The 25,170-nt window shown below is 45.8% G+C and overlaps 1 protein-coding gene across 6 annotated transcripts in view; it reads right to left on the bottom strand.

Annotated features, from left to right (window-relative positions):
• NBEAL2 (neurobeachin like 2) overlaps nucleotides 1-25,170 on the bottom strand; it is a 737,578-nt gene that overhangs the window by 234,368 nt on the left and 478,040 nt on the right. For all 6 annotated transcript variants that reach the window (XM_085628557.1, XM_085628556.1, XM_085628554.1 and 3 more), the window contains 6 exons: nucleotides 23,608-23,727; nucleotides 21,072-21,396; nucleotides 16,390-16,466; nucleotides 10,856-10,948; nucleotides 4,190-4,361; nucleotides 2,851-2,984 (listed from right to left, as the gene is read on the bottom strand). In XM_085628557.1, coding sequence (XP_085484683.1) covers nucleotides 2,851-2,984; nucleotides 4,190-4,361; nucleotides 10,856-10,948; nucleotides 16,390-16,466; nucleotides 21,072-21,396; nucleotides 23,608-23,727 — 921 coding nt within the window. The remainder of the gene's footprint in view (nucleotides 1-2,850; nucleotides 2,985-4,189; nucleotides 4,362-10,855; nucleotides 10,949-16,389; nucleotides 16,467-21,071; nucleotides 21,397-23,607; nucleotides 23,728-25,170) is intronic.

Here is a 25,170-nt window from a genome sequence, read left to right on the forward strand (position 1 = left end):
AGGAGCAACCCTGCCCCCTCCCTCGCGGCCGACATCCAGCCGGACCCACACTGGCGAATGATCAGAAATGCCCCGCGCCATATGCCTAGCCTCAGATACCAAGGAGGCGTGCGCAGCCAGAGTGAGCAGGTAATCAATCCGAGAGAGACTACCATGCGCCCCGGAGTGGAAGGTATATTGGCTCTGTGTGGGGTGCCGGAGCCTCCAGCAGTCTACCAAGCCGAGTGTATCTATAAAGTCTGGAAGCCACTTCTGAGCCCCCCCGGTGTCCCTGGGCGGGTACCTATCCAGCAACCCAGAGCCGACAGCATTAAAGTCTCCCCCCACCACTAGCATACCCTCCGGGAGGTCCAACAAGGCCCTACCCAGATCTGCAAACGTGGAGGCCTGCAGGGCAGGAGGGACATAAACCGAAACCAACACCAACGTTCTTCCCTCCCACCTCCCCGCCACCGCCACAAACCTCCCCCTATCATCAACAATGGTGGAGCCCACCTCGAAAGGTAGTGAAGCTCTGACAAGGATGCCCACACCTCTGGAGCCTGAGGAGAATCCTGAGTGAGCGATGAATTTGTAACCTTTTCTATTAAGAGCATAGCAAGTATTACCTATAAGGTGTGTCTCCTGCAGTAGGGCCACATCCGGCAAAGACCGTTTCAAGAACTGCAAGACTATCCCCCGCTTAATACGATCTCCCAAGCCATTGACATTCCAGCTAATAATATTTAAGCCCCTACCCCCCATCCCCACACACAAAGAGGCCCACCCCACACCCAAAGAGCCACCATTGAACAACCCTGACAACCATTACTACGCCTTGCAAAAACAAACCCCCCAACAACAACCCCAAAATCCCAACTCTCCCCCCCACCCTGCACCCCTGCTGCAGCTTACAAAGCCCCCCCAACTTGCAGTGTGCCTGTCGCCCTACCATAACACAAAACTACAAAAAGTACCCTGAGGGAGGAAAGAGCTCCCATCTTCCTCCCGCAACCCTCCGTATTACTGCAATCAGCTCAAGTCATTGTCCGGAACCAAATCAAGTCAGTCTGGCTCCAAAGGCATCAACCCTGCCCATCCCGGTCACCCTCCACGTCTGTGGCAGCATCCCCGCCAGTCCGTCGTCGGGGCAAAGCGTCCAACCAGTCTCCGGCCATAGCAGGCGACTCGAAGAAGAAAGTCCGGTCCTCATACACCACACGTAATCTGGCAGGGAAAAGCATAGCATACTTCAGGTCCCTCTCTCGAAGACGTCTCTTCACCCCCAGGAAACTCTGCCTTTGCTTTTGCACCAACTGGGTGAAGTCAGGATAGAAACTCACTGATGCGTTCTGAAAAGGGACCGGGCCCGTCACCCGCGATGCTTGCAGGATAGCGTCCCGATCTCGGAAGTGAAAGAGCCGGGCGACAATCGGTCTCGGAGGGGCTCCCGCCCTGGACCTCCCGCCAGGAACTCTGTGAGCCCGCTCGACTGCAAAAAACTTCCCAAGGCCCTTAGGCTTCAGATGGTTAAGCACCAAGTCCTCCACGAGCAGATCTACGGAGATCTCGTCCGAGGATTCCGGGACCCCAATAATGCGCACGTTGTTGCGCCTGGCCTGGCCCTCAAAGTCCTCCAGCCGGCGGGCGGAGAGGTCGTTCTCGGCCCGCAGCTTACGAACTTCGGTCTGAAGTTCCGAGACATCATCAGCGAGGCCTGTGGTCTTGAGATCAAGGGATTTAACCCGCTCATTGGTTTTGCCCAAATCCGCGCGGATCAGGTTGACATCCACCAAGATAGTATCCACTTTATGCGCCAGGGCATCAAACTGTCTCCCAATCGAGGCCTGCATCCCCTCGAGCGCACCCATGACATCCTGCAACGAGAGCTCCGAGGTCGGGGATGAGGCAGCCTTCTGCACGTCCGGCGACTGGCCCGATCCACCAGGCGATCCCTTCTGCTGGGCATAGCGATCCATATTATTGGATTGGGTATAGGCTCCCCGCCTGGTAGCCTTGGGTTTCAGCCTATCCACCTCTGCTTTACCCGACATGTCTGGCACCGAGCAATCCGGTGCAAAGAGACGACCCTCTCTCAGTCAGAGGGAACAGGAGAAGCCAGATCTGCAATAACCAGTCAGAGCAGGGCGCAAGGCGTCCAGAGGATAGTAAAGCATCAGAAGGCACTCCCGGGCCAAGGCAAACAAAGGGCGAGAAAGTGAAAGTGAAAGTACGGCGTTCTCCGACCGCCAGTTCACACCTTGCCAGGCCGCTGTTGTTCAATTAGTGGCCGGGCATCCTGCCAACGCCAGCCCCTGTCATCCCTCGGAGATAGGCCTCAATCTTCCGCCGTGCACAACTCCGGTTCCCGGTGGGCGATCCGAACCCGGGCAGCATCAATCGCCTCAGCAAGGAGTCATCTGCAAGATGCCATGCATATAAAACAGGATTTAAGAGAGGATAATCGGCGGAGGGCGCGTGGGTCCCGGGAGCTCAAAGCTCACGCGGCCATCTTGGTCAAGCGCTAGGCTCCTCCCCCAATTCAAGTAATTTTAAATTTCCCATCCGAAAGTAATTTTAACGTTATCTGGTTACTACTTTAACTGTTTTACAATCACAACTACCAAAACCTAAAGAATTTTGAAAACTTTCACCGTGGCATGAAAAACTAAATCTTCAAACTGATGTAAAGCATTTTGCAATGCCCTTAAATTGCAAATAAATCGAGGAAAACTCCAGAGCAATTAAAGTCTGATAGATGCAATTAAATCTTTGAACCCTTGTGACATTACTTTACAGATGCCCGGCTTTTCCCACCTATGTGCCCCCCACTTTGGCAGACCATTAGGCCATGTGATGCTAGGTTCTTACTTTTTGCAGCAAAGCGCCAATGATGGCTGGACCATGGCAATGCAGCATGCTCTCCTGGTTTACCGTGTGGTGCTGGATAAAATTCTTCACCATCAGCAGAAAAGCCGCCACACCATTCCTTTCCAACCTTCCTTCTAGAGATATATGAAAACAAGGGTACACAAGTCATCAATAAAACAGTTTGAGGCAAGTATTTTCGAATGTGGATATGATAAATCTGGGAGAGCAAGAATTCCAACCAAAGAGCTTGAAGAAAATCTAACTGATAGAATCAAAAATCTGGTACAAAAATAGTAGCAAGTGGGCGAAGAACAAAACAAAAGATAGGAAGATAGGGTGCAAAAGTGTTGTGTCATTTCTTTCCGTTGTGATAGACTCCTTATATATCATTCAAACAGGATTTGACAGAAAAGGACTCAATGGAATCATTCTCCTCACACCAGCAGTTGGGAAGAGACATAGTTTATTCACCCAACCCCTCCAGGTCATTTCACAGCAATACAGTTTATGTCACCAACATTCTAAGGTAAGTGCCCGGACATTCCAAAGACAAAAGAAATCAGGGGGGAAAGGAGAACAATGGGGAGGGAGAGGATAAGGGTAATACCAAGAGGGGAAACAAGGAGGGTACGTACAGTGATACTAGTGGTCAAATAATACAAATACGTGTAATATATTACAGCACTCTATCTCATCTTAGATTGAGAAATTTGAATAACATCCTGTAGACAGACCATCATCTTCAGAAGGCTTGGTTATAAGTCATGTTCATGGCGCTTTTCAGAAAGTCATGCCATTCTTTAAGTAAACGAAGAAACCCTATTCTTGACATCCTTATATCCACATTGTATTCCAAAATTTCCACCACTCCCCCCTAAAACCAGACACCTAAGGCAGCTTGCGCAACAGCCCGGGAAGCACAACAGATATATGTGTGGGGTGCAGACACTCAACCACACGCTTAGCACAACTTTCAGGGACCTGCTGTTCGAGAAGCACCCACAGTCTTGTCGTAACTACTCATCACTGCTCTCAACAGAGATGAAACAAGGTCATTTAAATGGCACATTGGTTGGAGTAGTGGAGAGGTCAAGGAGAATGTGATGGCACTTCCACTATACCTGCCACTTTGATGAATTGATATCACTGGCCCCCATAGTAAAAAATATGAGTTGCCACCTATGTGTATACTGATTGTTTACGCAACATGAACTGTAAGGGTGCAGACTGTCACAGGCTTAGATTAGTTAGGAGTCAAATTTATGCAAAGAAGCTGTCCTTTGCGAATCATCTGCACACTGTCAGTTTCCATAAACAACATCAGTGCACCTGTCTTTACCTGATGATTTTCCCAGTGGGAGGAGCATTCCTTGGGCATTCCTCGAAGATGTTAATTCCGGGCCTACTAGGTCATGTGTTTCTTGATTTTCTTCGGTTTCTTTCGTCTTAAAAGCCATCTGGTCCAGAAGTGGGAGCAGCACCCCCATGCCGCCGACGCAGTTCACAACATCCTAGAAGTAGACATTGTGAAACCAGATTAGGGATGGATTCAATATCACACCAAACATCATATTACTATGAATCCAAAGACAATAAGAATATGGCCACTGATTCTGCTGATGTTCACCTACAAATACCCAAAGCAGAAGTAGCCAAGGAAAAGAAGAAATATGCTACAGGCGAAAGTATGTCAAAAACAATTGGGTAGTTTAGAATATATTACCAAGAAATGGAACACATTTGTGAAAAACAGTAAGAAGTTAACTGCAGAAGTTTATTATTTTGGTTCCGACAGAAAATATTTACTACATATTGACCCCAGACACAGAGCACACAAAATTATTTAGAACCGCAGAGACCATTACAAAGTTACTAATGCGTTGTAAAGTCAATTCTAGCAGCTGGGGATGTAAATATTTGCTTTGAGGCTTATTGGAAGTTACTGCTGTACTGTAATCCTTGAAGGCCGCCGCCAGACGGTCTGGGTTTCCCAGAGCTCTGCCGAGATGCCGCCATTGGGAGTTGGGGTTCCACAGGGATCTGTGTTGAGCCCCACGTTGTTTAACATCTTTATGTCCCCTTTGGCGGCCTTGGTGGAAGCATATGGGGCCCAGATCATCTCTTACGCCGACGACACGCAACTCCTCTTCACATGCGGGAAAGACCAGGAGTTTGATGGAGGGAGAATTCGGGACTGTCTTACATTGGTCTTTGACTGGTTCCAACGGAACAGTCTAAGGGCCAACTCGAGCAAGTCCGAGGTTCTGTTTTTTGGTTGCGGTGTCGATCCGGAGTGGCAGCATTGGTGGCCGTCCGACATGAGCCCTCCTGCACAGTCTTCCTTGGTGGCTAAAAACCTGGGTGTCAAGCTGGACAACCAGCTATCGCTGCGAACACACATTCTGGGTCTGGCTGGCACCTGTTATGGAATTTTGAAAATGCTCCGTAAATTCCTGCCCCTGCTGTCTGAGGAGCACAGGCGTATTACTGTGCAGGCTCTCGTCGGTTCGAGGCTTGATTATGCTAATGCCCTCTTCCTTGGCCTCCCTGATTACCTAGTTCAGCGCCTACAGGTGGTACAGAACTCTGCCGCCCGGGCTATCTTTGGCCTGCGTAGACGAGCCCGAGCTTCCGGGCTGCTTCAGGCGCTACATTGGCTGCCTGTCCGGAAGCGGATCCAGTTTAAATCCCTGACTCTGATGCACAAAGCCCTGTTTGGATCAGGGGCTGGATACCTGCGGCGGAGACTAGCCTTCTATCGACCAGTCCGCTCCTTGCGCTCGGAATCCCTTTACAAAGCGGTGGTCCCTCGGGTGAGGAAGGCCCGCACGGGAGGGCGCTCTTTCAGCTGCAAAGCCCCACAGCTGTGGAACTCGCTTCCTCTTTCGCTGCGCAGCACTGTCAATTTGTTCCAGTTCAGGAAGAGCCTGAAGACCTGGCTTTTTAATCTTTAGGCTGTTCTTATTGCTTCAGTTTCAGTTCTTTTTCTCATTTTTTTGCTGTGTTGTGTTATTTTTATTCTGAGATGCAGGTGGAAAGCGCCGGGACACTCTTTTCGAGTAGCCGTGCGCTATAAAAGAACGCTGTAACATAACATAACATAACATAACATAATCAGACTGAGTTCCTGTTGTTGGGTTTAAGACCATGCTGGTGTTTGTGATGCATACATTATTTATGTGGTCTAAGTAAGATCTGTTCATCTGCTCTACAAGTCAGATACTAAGCCATAGCATTCAATGGCAATTCGGCTACAATACATTTATTTTTCCATTTTTCTAAATGAGTACTGTTTCAACTGCATAGTAATCACAATGATTTTGTCATTCGGCCTGTCGCCAAATTTCAACTGCTTCACAGGATATCCCCTTTTTCTATCAAACATTTAACACACATATAAGCTGCAACTATTCTCCCTGGTTGCTTCTTTATTGCCACAAGTCCTTTTGTGGTCTTCTTGACTCTTTATCTCCTTCAGGTATTATATTGTTCTTCCAATGTATCATGTCATACCAAGTTAATCTTCCCTTCTTCAAGCGACCTAAGAACCCAGCCTGGCTCAATGCATTCAATCTCAACTCCTTCAAACATCAGCATGGACCACATTCTATACACATCAGAAATGTACACCATTCTGCATGCCACTGGAATTCTTGGAGCTCATAAAATTACTTATCAAAATAGTAGTCACTATCAGATAACCTAACCTCTGACGAACATGCTCTCTACCACCTTTGCACAAATGGTGGCCCCTATGTGGCAATGAGTGTCCAAGAGAAGAGAGCTCTTTTTTGGTTTTAAACTCTAGCATTCCATCTAAGATCACTTGTTGTCGCCCCTGTGGCATTGTCTACCCGGTGGTGGGCACAGTAATGTAATGAAAAAATGATGCCCCTGTTGCAGACTTGGCTCTTCAAATCACATTAATAAATGTTCTTTGGCTGGTTGTGGGCACTTAGACGGGTGTGAATTCCCCAGCGTAGGTACAGCATTGTACCCGTGTTTCACCCCTGTAAGGTACATCACTGTTCATGCAGAACACAAAGCGAGTGCAAAAACAACAGTTGATGGACAGAATGCAGAACAATGTCATACATTCACCCCAGTACAGGGATCTGGGCCTAAATCCATCGTTTTTTTGCTCACCATGCCGTTCCAGTTTGAACCCAGCCATATGCAAATCAGTCTTGACCCTGTGCCTCGTGGGAACAGTCCAGCCCGAACTGCCAAGCCAGGTCCTCCCTGGACTGGAACCAAGCATCCTAGGACCGGTTTCGGGGTTTCACCCCTCTTCAGCAGGATAGCTTGATTCCAGTGGCATGTAGAGCACGGGACTCACGTGTAGGGATACGTGGGTTGATCCGCAGGAGCGTCAGGTCCGTGAAGATAATTCCCAGTCTTCCCCTGCGGTTCCCCGTCTCTATCGAACACTAGAGAACCGGAGGACACGCCAGGGGAAAACAGGGAAACAAAACAAGGGAAGGAGGGTATGACGTCAAGATAGTGGCAGAGGCGGATCCAAGGGTGAGACTCTTCTGTGCTGTAACGAAAGTTAGATTATAGACCATCCACACAAGAATACCTTAAAATAACACTTTGCTAATTGTACAGTCCTACCTCTCGATATGCCCTTTCCTATGGAGGATCTTGTTCCCAGTCAGGAGGTATGAACCGTGGAAAGTACAGTCTAGTATCCTATGTAACATAAAGCACTAATTGAGAGCCTGTCCCACGCCCAATAACCTCAGATCTGCCTTAAATATAACTCACCCTTTGCGAACACCCAAAAGCCCCAATTCTGCTATGTGGATCCCGGCAACAGGTTAACCAAGTTGGTGTTGATAAAGGGCTGAAGACTAAAGTGGAACAGAACAACAATCGTTACCTCACGCCCGCTCAAGGGTAGGCCGTGTATATAAAGAAAGGTAGCGCACAGCGCTATTACCGTGTTTCTAACGTACACCGGTCAAACCATACCGTGGTCCACGCAAGTGCTCCACCTCCTTCCTTCTGTGTTCTTAGCCACTGATGGTCCTCACAGGATGAGACAATAAGGGGGTCTGGAAGGGAAGAGGACCAACTGGCGAGCAAAACACTGAGGACCACAAGCTTTCACAAGTGACTACAATACAGGGAGGTGCACGGGGATGAGCGGCACCTCTCACTCCATGGTATACCAGACCCGGTATATTTCCGCTGTTTTGAGGGAGCGGGTAAGTGGGGACCGACCGACGGAGGTGCAAGGAACAAAGCACTTCACAGGGGGTTATGAAAGTAATTAGGATTGGACCGAAAACACAGAGCCAGAGCACACTGAGGTACCCAGCCACACACACCAGACGCCACCAACAGGGAGTGATTGCAATATTAAGGAGGGTCGTAGAACAAAAAAGGGGGAACCAGCGCACTCACAATTCTTGCGGAGTTCCAGAAGACTACTGAGATGCAAGAATGGAGCGCTAACCACCAACTCGAAGCAACAGACGAAACAACAGAGAGTGGCGCTTCCGCGCACGCCGAGGACGCGGAACGAGCCGCGAAAAACAACGAACAGCAAAGAAGGACTCCCGGAACAGGAAATCAACAACCGGAAGACAGGCTACACTAACTAGGACGGAATAAGATTCCAGGCTAGAACGCTAAGCGCGTTCATGATATCTCAGAGACCTTATATACTGGACCGCCTGCCGCTCCTAACCGTGGGGCATGACAGCACGTCTGAGCATACCCGTCCCACTAGGGGTGACAAATGCAAAAACAACAGTTGATGGACAGAATGCAGAACAATGTCATACATTCACCCCAGTACAGAGATCCGGGCCACAAAGCGAGTGGCACAGCGTTGACAAGCTTGAAAGAGTAAAATTGTAAACACTGCTGCAGCATGCTTGTATCTATCTGCTCACGCCTCAAAAGCAGCTGAAATAAGGGTTTATGCTACGCTGCTTCCTACAATTAGATTCTAATAAACTCATCACTTACATTCTGGATAAATACAACAAATGGCCCACATTTCCTTTCAAGTCTTCTTCTTGGTTTTAACAGGACAATGCTACCCACATAAACTGTACATCAAGAGCAGAGCAGTATGCTTTTCAAGCTAACATTCTCTCCAGAAGACCAACAAGTTTCTGTATCAATATCATCAGCATGACACGCCTTACAAATGATTTAAATTGCATTTACATTTTAAAACCACGAATTTAATTATGGTTCTAAGGGAAAAATAGGACATATGCAAGAGAACAGAAAAAACAGCTCAGTATGTCACTTTCACTAATATACCTTTTATGGCTCTCTTGGTGGGTTTAATATGGGTTGCAATTCACTTCACTAAGTAAATTCTCAGTTCATCGAACTGCTTCACTTCAATATTTGCTTTGCACATTGGGAATATTTTACATTTTCATATTCATAAATAAGCTATGAATACTAATCTGACTTTGTGTGACAATGTATGGTTTTCACTATACTTCTGTCAACAACTAAAGCGTAATAATTGACACTTTTTTGCTTTCAATTTAAAAACGACATTTTAGACTCCAAACATCTTAAGATCAATACATGAATAATGTTCTTCCTGGCAAAACAGTACATGACTCTGGTCCACGTTTTCTTTACTCAAAATAATTTCAGTTGGTTCTACAAGACCAACATACCAGTTATTGTCTGTTAGTATCTACATCAAATCTTTTAATATCATTTTTGAAATATTATTTAAGTGCCCTTACTCATGTCGTTCTTCATGACTTTCATATCCGAGCAGTTTCAACTCTTAAATTACAAAGAAAATTTGAATTGTCTAGACAGTCCCCAACTTTATATTTGCTAGGCACTAAAATTGTACGTGAACGCACAACAACTTTAGGTTTTTGCAAAATCTGCCTAATTGTCACCAGTCTTACATTGGTATTATACAGACATTTTAAGCTGATTTGCGCATTGTACAAGCATGATTGTGTGTGTGTGTCCATACATACAACGTTGAAAACAGATAAGGTTAAAATCTATTACATAAGTAAAACATACTGAGGAGAAGCAGCAAATAACATTATAAGAAGCCAAGATCTATTTGCATATGGCTTGCAGCCTTTTTAATAAGTTGCTTGAATAAAAAGATCAATTGAAAAAGTGCAAGTGCTTTAGTGCAGTATATGCAATTGGGACATCAATCTACCAATTATCGTATTGAATCTTAAAGTGCAAGTGCAGTCAAGTAAAGCAACATTTTTACTTAAAATGGTAGAAAAAAGTACAAATTCAAAGCTGAAATAGCAAAGTTTCTATTATCATATGCTAACATTTCAATCCTTCCTTTGCCCTTATTAGACCTACATCAAACAAATACCTACTAATACTAAAAACAATTTTTGGGGAGGTATCAGTTTTTAGTATTCTTGCTGCCTCGTTGCAAGATCTAATACCCAGTAACCGGCAAATAGGTTTAATCCATTTCTGGCTAGATTTTATATATGCTGGGCAAAAGAATAATAAATGGAAGTCATCTTCTCTTGCACCTAATTGGCATAGGGCACAACACTCAGTATTTTCTTCCCCTTGCTTGCAAGCCCATTTCGATATGTTTGAGTTTATTTGCAGTATTCCATATCGAAATTTCAGAAATAATGACTTTGCTAGTTGGGGCTGCACCTCGTCCATAAAGGACTTGAAGCTCCATACTTGTTTAATTAGGAGGAACCGTGTTGTTAATATACCAATGGTTGAACTATGTATCACACTGTTTTTGATATAGGCCCAGAAGGTTGATTTTAGTATTTTCTTGGAACCCATAGTCAATGGTGTAGGCTCATCCCAAGGCACTCTAAATCGGGTTATCTGAGCAGAGGTTAAACCTCAAACCCAGTGGTTCTAAAGTGGAGAATATAGCAGCTAAGTGTTCAACAGCCAACAATGAAGCCACTGGGTAACATTCACTCTTTTCACAAATTAAATGCAAAACAAAATAAATTAGAACACAGAAAAAGAACCCTACAGAGAGCCTTACCTTGATGTCCCAATTCACAACTTTGTGACCGGTCAGTCGTCCATCATACAGATGATTTGGAGACAGGTCCAGACAGATGTTATTTTTGCAGGCCTGCACAACAGCAAAGAAATAAAAAAAACATGGTTTATGCGTTGAGTTTGTTCTATTGCTAATATAACTCTAACAGGCAGGGCCAGCTTTAACACTGGTGCGACATTGTTTGTTGGCGTCCCCCCAATGACCACCTCTGCCACGGATTCCCTCACTAGCACCCTTTAAAAGTGCCCTTCAAGTATCCATACCACTGCCTCTCAGATTCATTTATTTTTATAGCACCACTCATACCAGTGTAAGGTGTCAGAGCAGACAATCATATGTGTGTAAATCAGTTTATAGGAAATGTTACATCAGACAGGACTACAAGGTGTCGTGTATAAGTGATATGTCATCGATACTGGTAGGCAATATAGTTTATGAGTCCTTTTTCCGGAAAAGCACATATTCAGAATTTAAAACATAACATCATTGTTAGGGGTTCTCTTTAATAATGAGAATTATTTTCTTCCCAAATGAACCCTTTTGGCAAGGTTAGGATAACCAAAGACTGGGCAAAAATACATTTAGCTCTAACATATACTTTGCAGTTTACATGCAGCTCTTTGATGACAGTTAATAGCTCAAGGTTCTAATTCGGATTTTGACTTATAAATGAGAAGTAACAGAAGGAGCTCTCTTATAGAAGCAGTCACCCACTGACCTATTTACATTATATACGCTTTGTTATCTGCATGGTACACGTTCTTAGCAGCAGGCATTTTGAACCCTCTGTGCAACCTTGTCTCTTTCCAGGAAGGCGATGAATAACCTTATCTTGACATTTTAATAAGTGCCCGAAAATTGCTGGAGGCCAGGAACGCCATAGCAGGTGCTTTTAAAATGATAATATACTTGCAAAAATGACGTCTCGACCTCAAGTCAGCGCTTGGTGCGTGGTACCAATCGCACCGCCCTAGAGCCGGCCCTGCTAACAGGCCACCCCGGTCTGCCAGCTTTTAACTGTGTGGCTACAAAGAAGTAAGGACACCACATGATCACCAGCACCAAGGTCGCTAATAGTTTGAACATGACCAAGAAAGACATGGTCAAATGAAGGGAACTTCATTCACCATCGAGATTCCTACTTTTCCGTGGCCAATGCTGCACTGACTCCAGGCAGACTGATGCAGAAAAGCTTTTTAAAACTTAATACAGCGTGGATACCGGGTGGTGAGAGGATTCTCATAACATACAATCTTTAGACACAGATTCCAGATTTTCAATGATACATAGTATGATTGCAGAAACCAAGACACTTAGGCCTGATTACGATGTTGGGCGGACTTCATTTTGCCCGACACAGTCTTGATTCTGGGACCGACCGACCTCTGGTCAGCTGTCCCTACCGCCTCATTACAATGCAACCGAACACTGTTCAGTCGCATACTCCTTTTTCTCAATGGAAGCTTGTGTTATGACCGTAACACAAGCTCACAATAAGAATTGGGAGGTGTTGTTCATCCCTGCACCCCATGGCAGGCACCTCAAGATGCATGCCACAAAGGTTCAGTCATCAACAGGGGGCCCCCAACTGGAGGCAGCACGCACAAGGGGGCCCTGCTGGGGTCCCCCAAACACGCTTTCTGACATAGTTTGCATGTCGGACAGGCCAGCATGGAAGTCATGCCAGAAACTGTGCATCGTAATCTCAAGGGCAGAAAGGCCCGCCCTTTGAGATTACTGGCCGGCTTCTGACTGGCCGATGGGATCCTGAAGTCCGTCAGACGCCAGCTAGAATGACCGGCCGGTTTACTTTCCAACTGCCTAGATCGTAATTAGGCGGGCAGAAAGTAAATGGAGGGGCCGATTACGATGTGGCCCTGGCCTTTACGGGCCGCATCATAATCGGCCCCTCAGTGTTGTGTATGCAAAGCAGGGAGCATATAACAATCAGCTTCTAAATGGGAGCCAAAAAACATACTGAGCATCCGCTGAATGTGAAAATAACAAAAATAAATGGTCTTTTTATGCATCCCCTGTAGATAGAAATCAAACTCTGCATAGTTGCCCGGTAAAGCAGAGTGTTAATCAATATCAAGCACCCAGGGTGACAATACTATTGGGCATTATAGCTGACCATTCAAACCACACCCGGAACCTTCAGTGAGGTTAGACAGACTGGAAATAAAGTAGAATGACATGCTTGCGAATGTTTTGGCTAATCACCTGATAAAGGTGCAGTTCTAGGGTTCATCCGATCAGTTAGGCTTTATGCTAAAGAGATGTATGAGACAGGACTGTAGAAGAATATACAGTTAAATGCAATACAAATGTACTGTGAACGAACCAACAAGAGTCCTCCTGATGGATGTTGCTAAGGTGTACAACTCTATTAAATGGCAGGATATGTTTAAAGGTTTAGAGACGATCAGAATTAGGCCACACTTCTTATTTTGGTTCCGGTTGCTTCATACGGACCCCTTGCATGGGTAAGGGTTAGTGGGGTGTTGTCAGAGACCTTTACTATTGGCAGAGGCATGAGACAAAGATGTCCTCTTTGCCCACTGCTGTAAATCTCTGGTGTGCTACATCAGAGGGACCGGCGTATTTGACAGGTCAGGTAGATGCCACCAGAAGCGATACTGCTTACGCTGCTGATGTCCTTTTACACATAGTTGATGCAGACCTGTTCATGGCCAAAATAGTGAAGATATTTAAACTATTTAGTGGATACTTTGGTTTCAACATCAACTGGACAAAATTACTAATCTATCCATTAACAGTAAGGAGACCATGGCTCCTTTTCCTTGTCCTTTCAGAATGGAGAGGCAAGGGTTTTGATTCCTGGGCATGTATGTAACACCAGCTGGGAATTAATTCTATAAGTAAAATCTGTTAGCTGCATTGACAAAAGTGCAGACAGGAGTTCAACATTGGTGGGATTAGCCCCTTTCACTCGTTAGGTGTACAGTGTACTATCTATAAGTTGTTGATACTAGCCAGTTTACTTTAGATCCTGCAGAAAAGCCATTCTGAAAAAGTATTGCGCATGCTGTTGTTTAACAGAGGCTCTCCGACATTGCATTGACCAAGTAGACCAGAGATATATGATGGGGTTGTTGCTCTACCTACGGAAAAGCTAATGAGGATCAAAGCTGAGAGTAGTGAATTAATGGGCATGTCAGGCCACAGCAGGAACATTCCTTCAGGGTAGGGCGGCATGTGCTGGGTGGTGGGCTACAAGGCTAGACACAATGGGAAGGTGGCACTATAACGTCCTGAACACACCAAAACATCTGTAAGAATTTACAATATCAACAATATGAGACTACAAAGCAATTACAAGACTGATACCAATAAAACGACTCTATAGGATCCAATTGAGTCCAGCTGAGGAGATTTGGGAGGCTGGCCACAGAACTTTGTGCCAACGAGTGTGGACAGGTGGGCAAATGTTTCAATTTATTATGGTCATGCCCTAAGATCAGGTATACTGGGATGGTGTTGGTGCCTAACTGAAGAGGGTTTCCAGAACGACTCTGAATATAGAAGCAAACAAGCATTTGCAATGCAATAGGTCTCACATTGTTGATAGTTTGAGGTATTGGCTTTGCAAATAATAATACAACGCCAATAGTTTATACTTTCAGTAATGTGAGACCTAGTGCATTGCAAATGCTTTCCTAATGAGCCAGGAACCACCACTGTATGTTGCAGTACCGCAAGCTGATCCTAGAGGTCCCTAGTGAGCAAGGAACCAGCACTGCATGTCTCTGGTGCAGTACCACAAGCTTCTCTTAGAGGTACCTTGTGAGAAAAACACCAGCACTGCAAGTTTAGGTGCAGTAGCGCAAGCTGCTCCTAGAGGTCCCTAGTGAGCAAGGCACCAGCACTGCATGTCTAGGTGCAGTACCGCAAGCTTCTCTTGGAGGTACCTTGTGAGAAAAACACCAGCACTGCATGTCTAGGTGCAGTACCGCAAGCTGCTCCTAGAGGTCCCTAGTGAGCAAGGCACAGCACTGCATGTCTCGGTGCAGTACCACAACCTGCTCCTAGAGGTCCCTAGTGAGCAAGGCACCAGCGCTGCATGTCTCGTTGCAGTACTGCAACCTGCTCCTAAAGGTGCCTAGTGAGCAAGGCACCAGCACTGCATGTCTAGGTGCAGTACCACAAACTGCTCCTAGAGGTCCATAGTGGTCAAAGCACCAGCACTACGGACCTCTTTTGGTCACATATAGTACTGCACCCTGCAGAAGATATGGTAAATCCACTCTTCCCATAATGCATTGCGTGCAACAGTACTACGAGTAAATTCTAATAGCTATGTCCATTTATACAGTTAGTAGCATTGAAATGTGACAAAATAATTATTACATTAATTTTAGATTAGGTTGTACTCTGTATGGAGCAAATGAAGGGAAACTTATAGACTGTCTCATATAAAAGTGAGATGTTCTAGTGTGCGAAGTAAACACTGCCAGCCTAGCTTAGGACCAAGTGTGTGTCTTGCCTGAATCCTTTTAAGAAAATAGTGCCTTGAGGCAGTAATTAAAATCTAGCGGGTAACAACTCATGTAACAGGGTGTGTCCTCATGGGAGGTTACAAGAAAAGACAAGACGGTACTAAGCAGGGACTACTAAGCCTATTGACCAATGAAAAGCCGCCATTTACAAAGGACAGGGACAGGAGCCAATTAAAAAGATGGGCGCAAAGTGGGAGGAGCTTTATGCACCTATCCTGAATACAGCATGTCTCGAAGAGACAGCGCAAGCGTTACCTGGGCGAGACCTAAGCATAAGCTTTTGGGAAGATGGGCCGATGAAACTCTAGCTGAATATATGAAACTAATCCGAGCTATTGGGCTTATAGTGGCCTGTAGGGACTTTGTCAGATTCTAGGAGAGAGCAGACCTGCCAATGTTGAACAAGTGTTGATCAAAGATAGATTGGTGCATGAGGGTGGAGAAGGAGGTATATGAGGGACTGCTCATAGAAATAAATGGAAAGAGTACATGTGGAAGACTGTGGCAAAGAATAACTGTTAATAACAAAAGAGATGCCTTCACACAGGAAAGTTGCTGTATCACTTGTTTTGATGGGCATTCCAAGGAGGAAAGGATGGAGTCAGTCTGATGTGCACCCTTGGGCTGCTTTCAGTTTATGACCACAGTTTTAAGTTTCTATCCGCCTGGCAGTATATGTTAAAATAAATTAAGAAACATTTTTTAAAAACGTTGCAATGGAACATTATACGTTTAGAGCAGGGTGTGAGAAACTAAGGTACAAACAGCATGCAGAGTACAAATCCAGGGTACAGAGGGAGGGTTATAGATAAATAATGAACAAAGTGGGAATGGGATACAAATGTATTTCTGCAGAACATTATACAACAGTAAACATGAGTGAGCTCAGGATCCTCAAGGGGTGGGAGACTAGCTTTACACATCACTAATCTTAGAAAAATACTCAGATGCTTCTGCAGTCAGCCTTTCTTTTTGTGCTCAGTATTTCCTCACCTGTGGAGTGTAGCAAAGCAGAAGCTTATTTGTCAGTTCTGAAAGTTCACTCTCTGGTTTAATTTGCGAGTTTGGTCCTGTAAGAGGAAAGAACGGTGTTGTTAGCTCTAATGATGAAATGTGGGTTCTGTGCGGGCGTTGGTAACTGATCACAGCTCCACCTCATTGCTTCACACTATGCATTCTCAGTGCATACCACCAGAACTCAACCACACCAACTATTAACGCAGGTATAAAGCTAATAGTTGTGAATAGAGGTATAAACAATTAATTTGTACAGACAGAGAGCACAAAGAAACGTAATCAAAAAATGTTTCTCTATTATCATATTTGTAGTATTTTTCTAATTAAAAAAACTTTTACAACAAAATCATCCACAAAAATGCAAATAGTACGATAATATCGACAAATGCTCATTTTAATGCAAAAAGGAATAGTTACCATAGCATAGAACCACAACAGTTTTCTTGAGTGAATAACTTAGTTGAGGTATTTTCCATAAATATTTTTTTCAAAAGTACAATAAACATTTAGTGGTCTGAAAAGTGATAGCTTGTTTGGTTACCAGTTACAGGAGAAATTAATGATTTAATGTCTTTATCCTTCTGCAAGGAAATTATTATTTTTGTTTAGAAGTAAAAAAAAAAACAATTATAAAAAAACAGTAAGATTTCAGATTGTAGGTCAATTTTTCCTTTATCTTTGTTTGTATCCTCTGAGGCAGAAGCCGGAGGACTGTGACCACCATTTTGCTTTTAAAACTGTAATTCTGTGCTCTTTTGTGTGATTTTAAGACCTGGGAGCTCACCTGTTCGAAGCGCTCACTTCACGCGCTGACACAGCCCTCCTCGACCTTCCCTGAGACAGCGACCAGCGCTGAGACAGGGAAACGCCCAAGGCGGTAGCCACGCCCACCGCGAGGCCACGCCCACTCGCAACCAGTATATAAACGCTGAGAACAAGAGGCTTATTACTTTGTTTGTATCCTCTGAGGCGGAAGCCGGAGGACTGTGACCACCATTTTGCTTTTAAAACTGTAATTCTGTGCTCTTTTGTGTGATTTTAAGACCTGGGAGCTCACCTGTTCGAAGCGCTCACTTCACGCGCTGACACAGCCCTCCTCGACCTTCCCTGAGACAGCGACCAGCGCTGAGACAGGGAAACGCCCAAGGCGGTAGCCACGCCCACCGCGAGGCCACGCCCACTCGCAACCAGTACAAATGTGCCAGCCATACCAGCGCAGCGGACGAGCGCAGCAGGAGCGCCGTTTGCGCGCCGAAGGCGCGCCTAAGGCAAGCCCGTCTGCGCCCGTCCGCGCACGACCGGGCATAGGGCCAGAACCCCTGCCGAAAACAACTGACCCTAAGGTAAGTTACTCACGGCAAGAGCTACTAAGCCTTAGACCCCCAGCTCCCTTCTGTGAATTTACCCATGATTTAAATGGACCTTTCATTCGCTGCCCCATCTGCAAACCAGTCCAACTCAAACTTCCCACAAAACCCCACATACCTGCCTCCCTCAAACTCGCCTCACTAAACTGTCGCTCGCTCCCCAAACATGCGACGCAAATCAACCATCTGATAGAGGACTTGGAGATAGACATCCTCTTCCTCACGGAAACTTGGCTTTCCATACATTCGCAATCAGATATGGCACTAGCAACCCCACCGGGCTTCCTCATCCAGTCCCTACCCCGACCTCTAGGCAGAGGCGGTGGTGTCGCCATTATTCATCGGGACCATCTCCACTGTAAAACCAGCGATGCGCAGATCCCCGACTCTGAAAGCTTTCAGTTTACCATTAAACTCGACCCGACCAACTCACTTACAGGAGTCCTTGTGTACCGTCCCCCCGGCCCACCGGGCCCTTTCGCTAGCTCCCTCCTGGACACTGTAACAAATCAGGCCCACTCCCTATCAAATTTCATGATAGTAGGTGACCTAAACATCCATCTCGATGACCCTGCAGACCTGGTAGCTACCGACCTGATCTCCGATCTGGCGGCACTCGACATTCGCCTCCTTAACTCCGGAGCGACCCACATCAAGGGTCACCTCCTGGACCCAGTGTTCACCAGCTCCCCTTCGGTACAAGTGAAGGTGGCCCTTCCCCTCCCCTGGACAGATCACTTCCTGGTCCCCTTCCAACTTCCAGGAATATTCAGGAAACCACAAAAACCACCTACCTACATCAGGGACAGGACCTGGTCCAGACTCCCCACCGAAGAATGGGCAAGGATCCTAAAAACAACCACCCCTGCATGCGCGGAAGACCCGACTGTCGCCGACATAAAATTTAGAGAGTGGATCACCACCACCCTGAACACAGTACTCCCACTGAGAACTAGGGAGGACAAAAACGGTCAACCCGGTTCTGCCCCATGGTACACCTCGGACCTCCGGCTACTTCGCAAAAATTGTAAAAAAGCCGAACGGCTTTGGAGGAAAGACTGGCAGCACGCCAGCAAGGATGCATACCATAATACCGTCAGACTTTACAAAGAGGCCATTAAGCACGCTAAAGCTTCCCACTATGACGCACGGATTAAATAATCCTCCAATTCCGCCAGGGAATCCTTCTTGATAGTAAAGGAGCTGCTGAAAGTACCCAACACCCCTCTTTCCATCACCCCCCGGGTCGACCGAAGTAATGAACTTGCCTCATACTTCAATGACAAAATCTCCCGCATCCTGGCCTCCCTTCCCCCGCCCGGCCCTTGCAGCCACCTGGCCAGCCGCTCATCCCCCGGCCTGAGCAAAAGCAACCCTCGCCCCTCCACACTTACTACATTCCGGCCAGTAACCCGCACAGAGGTAGAACGAACCTTGACTAAAATGAAAAGCGGGTCCCCTCTGGACCCGGCACCCATCAGATTCCTGAAAACCGTGGCCCCTGTCATCGTTCCCACGGTCACGGAGCTTATCAACAGCTCGCTGGCCCAGGGATCTGTCCCTGACAGCTGGAAAAGTGCGGTGGTAAAGGCACTTTTAAAAAAAACCCAGCTTGACCCAGCGGACATGTCAAACTATCGGCCAATATCACTACTTCCCGGAATCAGCAAGGTAGCCGAGAAATTGGTCAACGAACAATTATCTCAGTTCCTTGAGACCAATAACGCACTACGACAATCCCAGACTGGATTCCGCCCGGGCCATGGTACAGACACCGCCCTTCTTGCCGTTATCGAAGAAGCAAGGCGCATCCTGGATTCAGGAGGGTCAGTGGCAGTGATCCTCCTGGATCTCAGCGCAGCCTTCGACACAGTCAACCATCGTGTCCTTCTTCATCGACTCGCGGCAGCAGGGCTCTCCGGGACGGCCCTTGGCTGGATTGAATCCTTCCTCACTGGACGTACGTTCCAGGTATGGGACGATAATCACCACTCGTCCACCCTCCCCCTCACAAGCGGGGTCCCTCAGGGCTCCTCCCTGAGCCCGACGCTTTTTAATGCATATATGGCCCCCCTTGAAGACGTGGTGACACCATTTAATATCAAAATGATAAGCTACGCTGATGACACTCAACTGGTCGTCTCCTTATCACAACTTATCGACCACCCAGAGAATCTGACCAACTGTCTCACAGAAATCTACAGCTGGATGAGTGACTCATCATTAAAATTAAATGGGTCAAAGACGGAAGTGATGCTCCTGGGGAAACAATGGACGACCATCCCCCCAGCAATCTGGCCCGACGTGTTTGGAGAAATCCCCCTCCCGAAGCGTGAAGTCAAGACCCTCGGCGTATGGCTCGAACCAGAACTCACCATGAAGACGCAAGCAACCAAAACCTCGGGTACCTGTTTCGGGCTCATGCGCACGACTCACAAGATTCTCCCCCTACTGCCTCTTGCTTCCAGGAAACTACTCATCCAGGGACTAGTATTGTCCCGCCTGGACTATAGCAATATAGTCTACCTGGGAGCCCCTGAAGCCACCCTGACGAAACTACAGCGGACACAGAACGCGGCAGCACGTCTGATAACCAACCTTCCCTCTAGAGTGTCCGCCAGACCTGCCCTCAAGGCCCTGCACTGGCTCCCTGTGCGCCAAAGGGTGCAGTTCAAAGCCATGTGCATGTCACATAAGCTGATCAACGGATCTGGTCCCGCGATCCTCAGCGGCATGATCACTCCCTATAAAGCACCCAGATCCTTACGATCTGAGAATGAGCACCTGGCCAGCGTTCCCAGATGTAAAAAGGCACGTACAGGAGGACGACGCTTCTCTGTCCAAGCAGCCACTGGATGGAACGCCCTACCACGCTCCCTCAGACTTGAACCCAACTATTTGGCATTTCGCAAAAAGTTGAAAACACACCTATTCCCTAATTAATCGTCCCTCCTCCCTTCCTTTCCCTCAACTGGATCATAAACCTCTATAGCGCGGGGATGCCCTTGGGTCACCAGGCGCTTTATAAATCGCTAAAATAAAAAAAAATAAAAAATCTTCAAAAACCTAAAAGGGGCAATGTCAAATAATTTGACGCATCTCTAATTCTATCTAGGCAGGACTTTATGCAAGAGTATGTATGGCTGCTGCTTGCCTTTACCACAGATTCGACTCGCAGTACTTTGGAAGATTTGCAGATTATCATTCGTTCATGCCTATTTGTCTCAGTAATGAAAAAACTGACATGGTCAAGTGGATAAACAAACATGGAAAGGAAATGTTTGCTCTCACCTGAACAATGAAGTGCTTTGACTTGTCCCGGTTGAAGTGCTTCATGGAAGATATAGACTGGCCCCAGCTGTCCCTGCAGAGACGTCGGGGTCCCCCACTCTGTGTCTTGGGTCCCCGCAGCAATGGTGGACACCAGGCCTTCTCTTGGGTTTGGCGAAGTCCCCAAGCCCCACCCATTGGTCGGCATAGCTGTGGCTGGGAAGGACTGGGACCGACTCAGTGGGGAATGTGAGGAGAAAACGAGGTCCGGGGAATGAGAGTGAGATGTAACGACAGTCGTGGTGGTGCGGTGCCCTGCAGAACCGATGCAGCAGGAAGTAAAGGACTAGGAGAAAAAGAAAATGTTGCTGAAGATTAAAAACACATCCGCTGTATGTGCATGCGTGAGCATAAACTGGCAGCCATCTTACAATTGATTTCTAACACAGTATAACAAAAACCATTACGAGATGGCCAATCGTGCATCCGCACTCATGCACATGCATGGCAGACATCTTTAACTTTTTTTCCCCTAGAATTAAAAAAAACACCTTTACAGGACAAGATTTGACAGAGAAAGTAGCTCAGAAGCCAAAGCCAGCCCTATCGGCTTTGCCAGAGCTTCTTTAAACTAGTTCTTTAACTGCCTTTTTGCTCTTGCCTCAATCTCATATAAAATTAGACACTCCACCTACAGTAGTGAACATATCATTCAGATTTCCAGCACGGTCATTTGTCTTTGTGAATACTGATGTTTTAGCCACAGGTAGTCTTTGTAATGGATGACTTACACTTGGGTGCTTCTGGAACGATGAGGAGGCTATAGTCTATCAACAGAGTGGATGCTTTTATGCAAGTTAATATCTTGATTGAAGAGCATACATTTTGACAGAAGGTGCTTTTTGGGGGGGACTTGAAAACAGTACATTCTATATATGCCTGACAAACAAATATGGTAGTACAAAAATGCATCTAAATAAGAAAACCTGTACTTGCATGCTTTTTCTGCTGCTCACAACACCAAATTCATAAGGTGAAACAAGGTTTGAGACAGTTGAATTAGTTTCCATTTTGTTTCTTTTTTTTTTTAAACAAATGCTTCCCCTAACCCCTTTAGGTTTGATGCTTAATAATTTTAACAATATGTTTTAAGAGACGATGAGCTGTGCCAGTTGATTGCTATTTTGAATATGTATCCCTTTACAAGGCATCACATCCAGAAGCCATAACTTTGCCAGACCTACAGTTGTGTACAGGGCCGGACTGGAAACCTAAAGCAGCCCTGGTAAATATGTTCGAATCAGCCCTGGCCCCTTCCTCTTCGATCTCTTATCTCTCTCTTCTTTTTTCTCTTTACTGAAACCCCTCCCCACCCCATGCCTGTTTTAATCTCCTCAGGAAGTTGGAGAAAGTGAGAGAAGCGCGAGCATCGGCCCATTGTCCAACAAGTATTAGCAAAACCAATGAGTCTCACGTAAGAGAGCTATTGGCTTTGGCAATGTTTTGTAGCCATACTGTACAGCTGCGTGGATGCTTTGCAGTGTCGCTAAAACAAATTTTAAAAAGTGCTATGATGCAGCCAGGGCGAATGCGCTACTTTTGTTTTTTAAGGTGCATTCGTGCTGGATGCATCATAGTCCTTTTTTAAATAATATTTTTAGCCATACTGAACAGCAGGCACGCTGCTATACAGCATTGCTAGAAATCATTGCAAAAATCGGCAAGTCCTGTGCTGTACAGCCCAAGCAAAAGGCAATGGCGGATTCAAAGGCGAGTCCTATTGGTTTCCCCAATGCTTGTTAGGTCGCATCACAACACCACTGTGATTCTGAGCAAATCAGTTAATCTCTCCATGTGTGAAAAACAAACAATTTGACATATGGCAGAAAAATCCTATCACATAAAGAAAGAAATTGCGCCCCTGTCCATGTCTTAGTGAAAATACATTTGGAAACAGATAACATCCGTTCTCACAATAAAAGCTGATACTATCTTTCACTATAAACATCCATTTGAAAGGAGAAATGGGCTTTTTTAAAGTGCATGTGGCATAGTAAAACATATTTACAAATGGCAAGAGGTTCCGCAAGGAAGAGAGGAAAGAAGAAAAATAAAATCAGTGCCTCAATCACAGCCCAATCAGCAGAAGGACAGCAATCAAGCTGAATCAATCAGTGCTTGGTCCATGTCCAGCCAAAAGAAGAAGATTTGAAATCAGCACATGTTAGCCAATTAGAAGGCAGCGAATAAGAATGACAATTAAGCCAACAAATGGTAAGCAATGGAGGGGCTGCAAGCCCATTGTTGTATACAATATATCTTGCAAGCGAGAGTGAATGTGCTGTTGCAGACAAGACCTAAAGAACTGGCCTACAAAGGCTTGAGTCCACCAGTAAAATGTCCATTGAAAAATCAGACAGTCCTGGCCTGGATGCGGTGGTCTGTCTAGTAATCTTCAAGCGCCCCTTGAAGGCCAGATCACAGGTATGTGCAAGAACAGATATTCCCAACACAACACACACAACTTGAAAGCACTTCCAAGTCACACTATCACTACCTCATTGAGGGAGGGAAATCGCAGCTGTGCAGTTTTGCTCAGTTGCCCGTCCATGTATACATTCACCAGGTTCTGTCCGAAGGGCCGCCGGCCAGCCACATGAACGATATCCACGCAGTGCTAAAAAACAGATCAACCACACATAAGAGCAAATCATCAACCAATAAAAAAAATCTGATCATATATAATGTAATCTAGTCCTCATGTAAAGCACTCTAATACCTTTGGACCAAGTTTGTGCTGTATAAAAATGCAAAACATAGAGCAAATAAAACCATGTGATATGACATGACCAGCTGTTGGTGCATGGTAGCTCTCTGCACAGCACTTACCCTAAGTCATGCAGACATTTCATATCTTCATATTCTGTGTGTTTCTTGGTCGGTAATGGCCACCTGGACTACCTAGTCTGTACATGATCACCCATTGTAGTGAATAGAGTCCCTTATCAACCTCGCAGTTTTAGAAACTGTTATATTCTCTAATGTGGAATGTGGCATGTTAAGGTGGTAATGTGGCATTTATTGTTCAATGCTGAGCATGCTGATTCCGTTCTAGGAAATAGGTGCTTGCTGGAGATTGGAGACCACGTTGAGGCTGTTTCCTCTAATAAATTTACTACAAAGCATCTGATATTGAGTGATGCTTACAAGATTTGGTGACGAGGACCAGCGCAGCTCTAGGAACAGCCCCATGGTCACAGAAGGGGCCAATAATGTGATGCCACCTCAGCATATGGTGAGACGTCCCCATGTTTCACGCCGTAAAGTGGTTATATGGAACATTATAGGAGTACCACTTAACCCAGCGCTACTGTAAAATCTTAAATGAATTGTGTTATTTTTAATAAAATATATACACGAAGACAGCACAAGCAACATCCACTGCTAGTAAAGGAGTGTGTACAGATATTGGCAGAGAGTGGTCCCCCAATTTTAGCTTGGCTACATCAATATGTAATTTGTATAATCATAATTCCGAGAGCACCCAACAAGGTAATGGTAGTAGATGATGTTGCAGTAGAAGAAATTGTAGAAGGTGCTAAACATGTCTTTGCTGGTCACTTGGGAGTGCTTAGTGGTTATGTCCACCAAAACGTTGTTACACCTAATGCCATGCCTGCCCACCATAAACTGGGGCGTGTTCTTATTCTTGCAAGGAAAGAGGTAAAAACTATGCTTGAAGATATGATGAAAGGGGAAATTATTGAGCCAATAGAGGCTTCCTCTTGGATTTCTCCAGTAGTAATTATGGAGAAAGCTAGTGGGGGTCTTAGATTTTGTGTGGATCCCCACAGGCTCAATCAAAATATTGTTGTTGAAAATTACCCTCTACCTAATATAAATGAGTTGGTTTTAATGTTGAAAGGAGGAAAATTATTTAGTAAACCTGACCTCAAAAATGTGTACCACCAGATTAAGTTGCACAAAGACTCCAAACAGCTTAAAGCCTTTATAACTATGGAAGGAACCTTCCAGTTCACCACGATGCCATTCGGCCTGTCATCCGCTGCAAGAGTGTTTCAAAGTATGATGGTGGAAGTGTTCAGAGGGATGGAAAATG

The sequence above is a fragment of the Triturus cristatus genome, chromosome 10 (genome assembly GCF_964204655.1).
Source record: "Triturus cristatus chromosome 10, aTriCri1.1, whole genome shotgun sequence".
Classification (NCBI taxonomy): domain Eukaryota; kingdom Metazoa; phylum Chordata; class Amphibia; order Caudata; family Salamandridae; genus Triturus; species Triturus cristatus.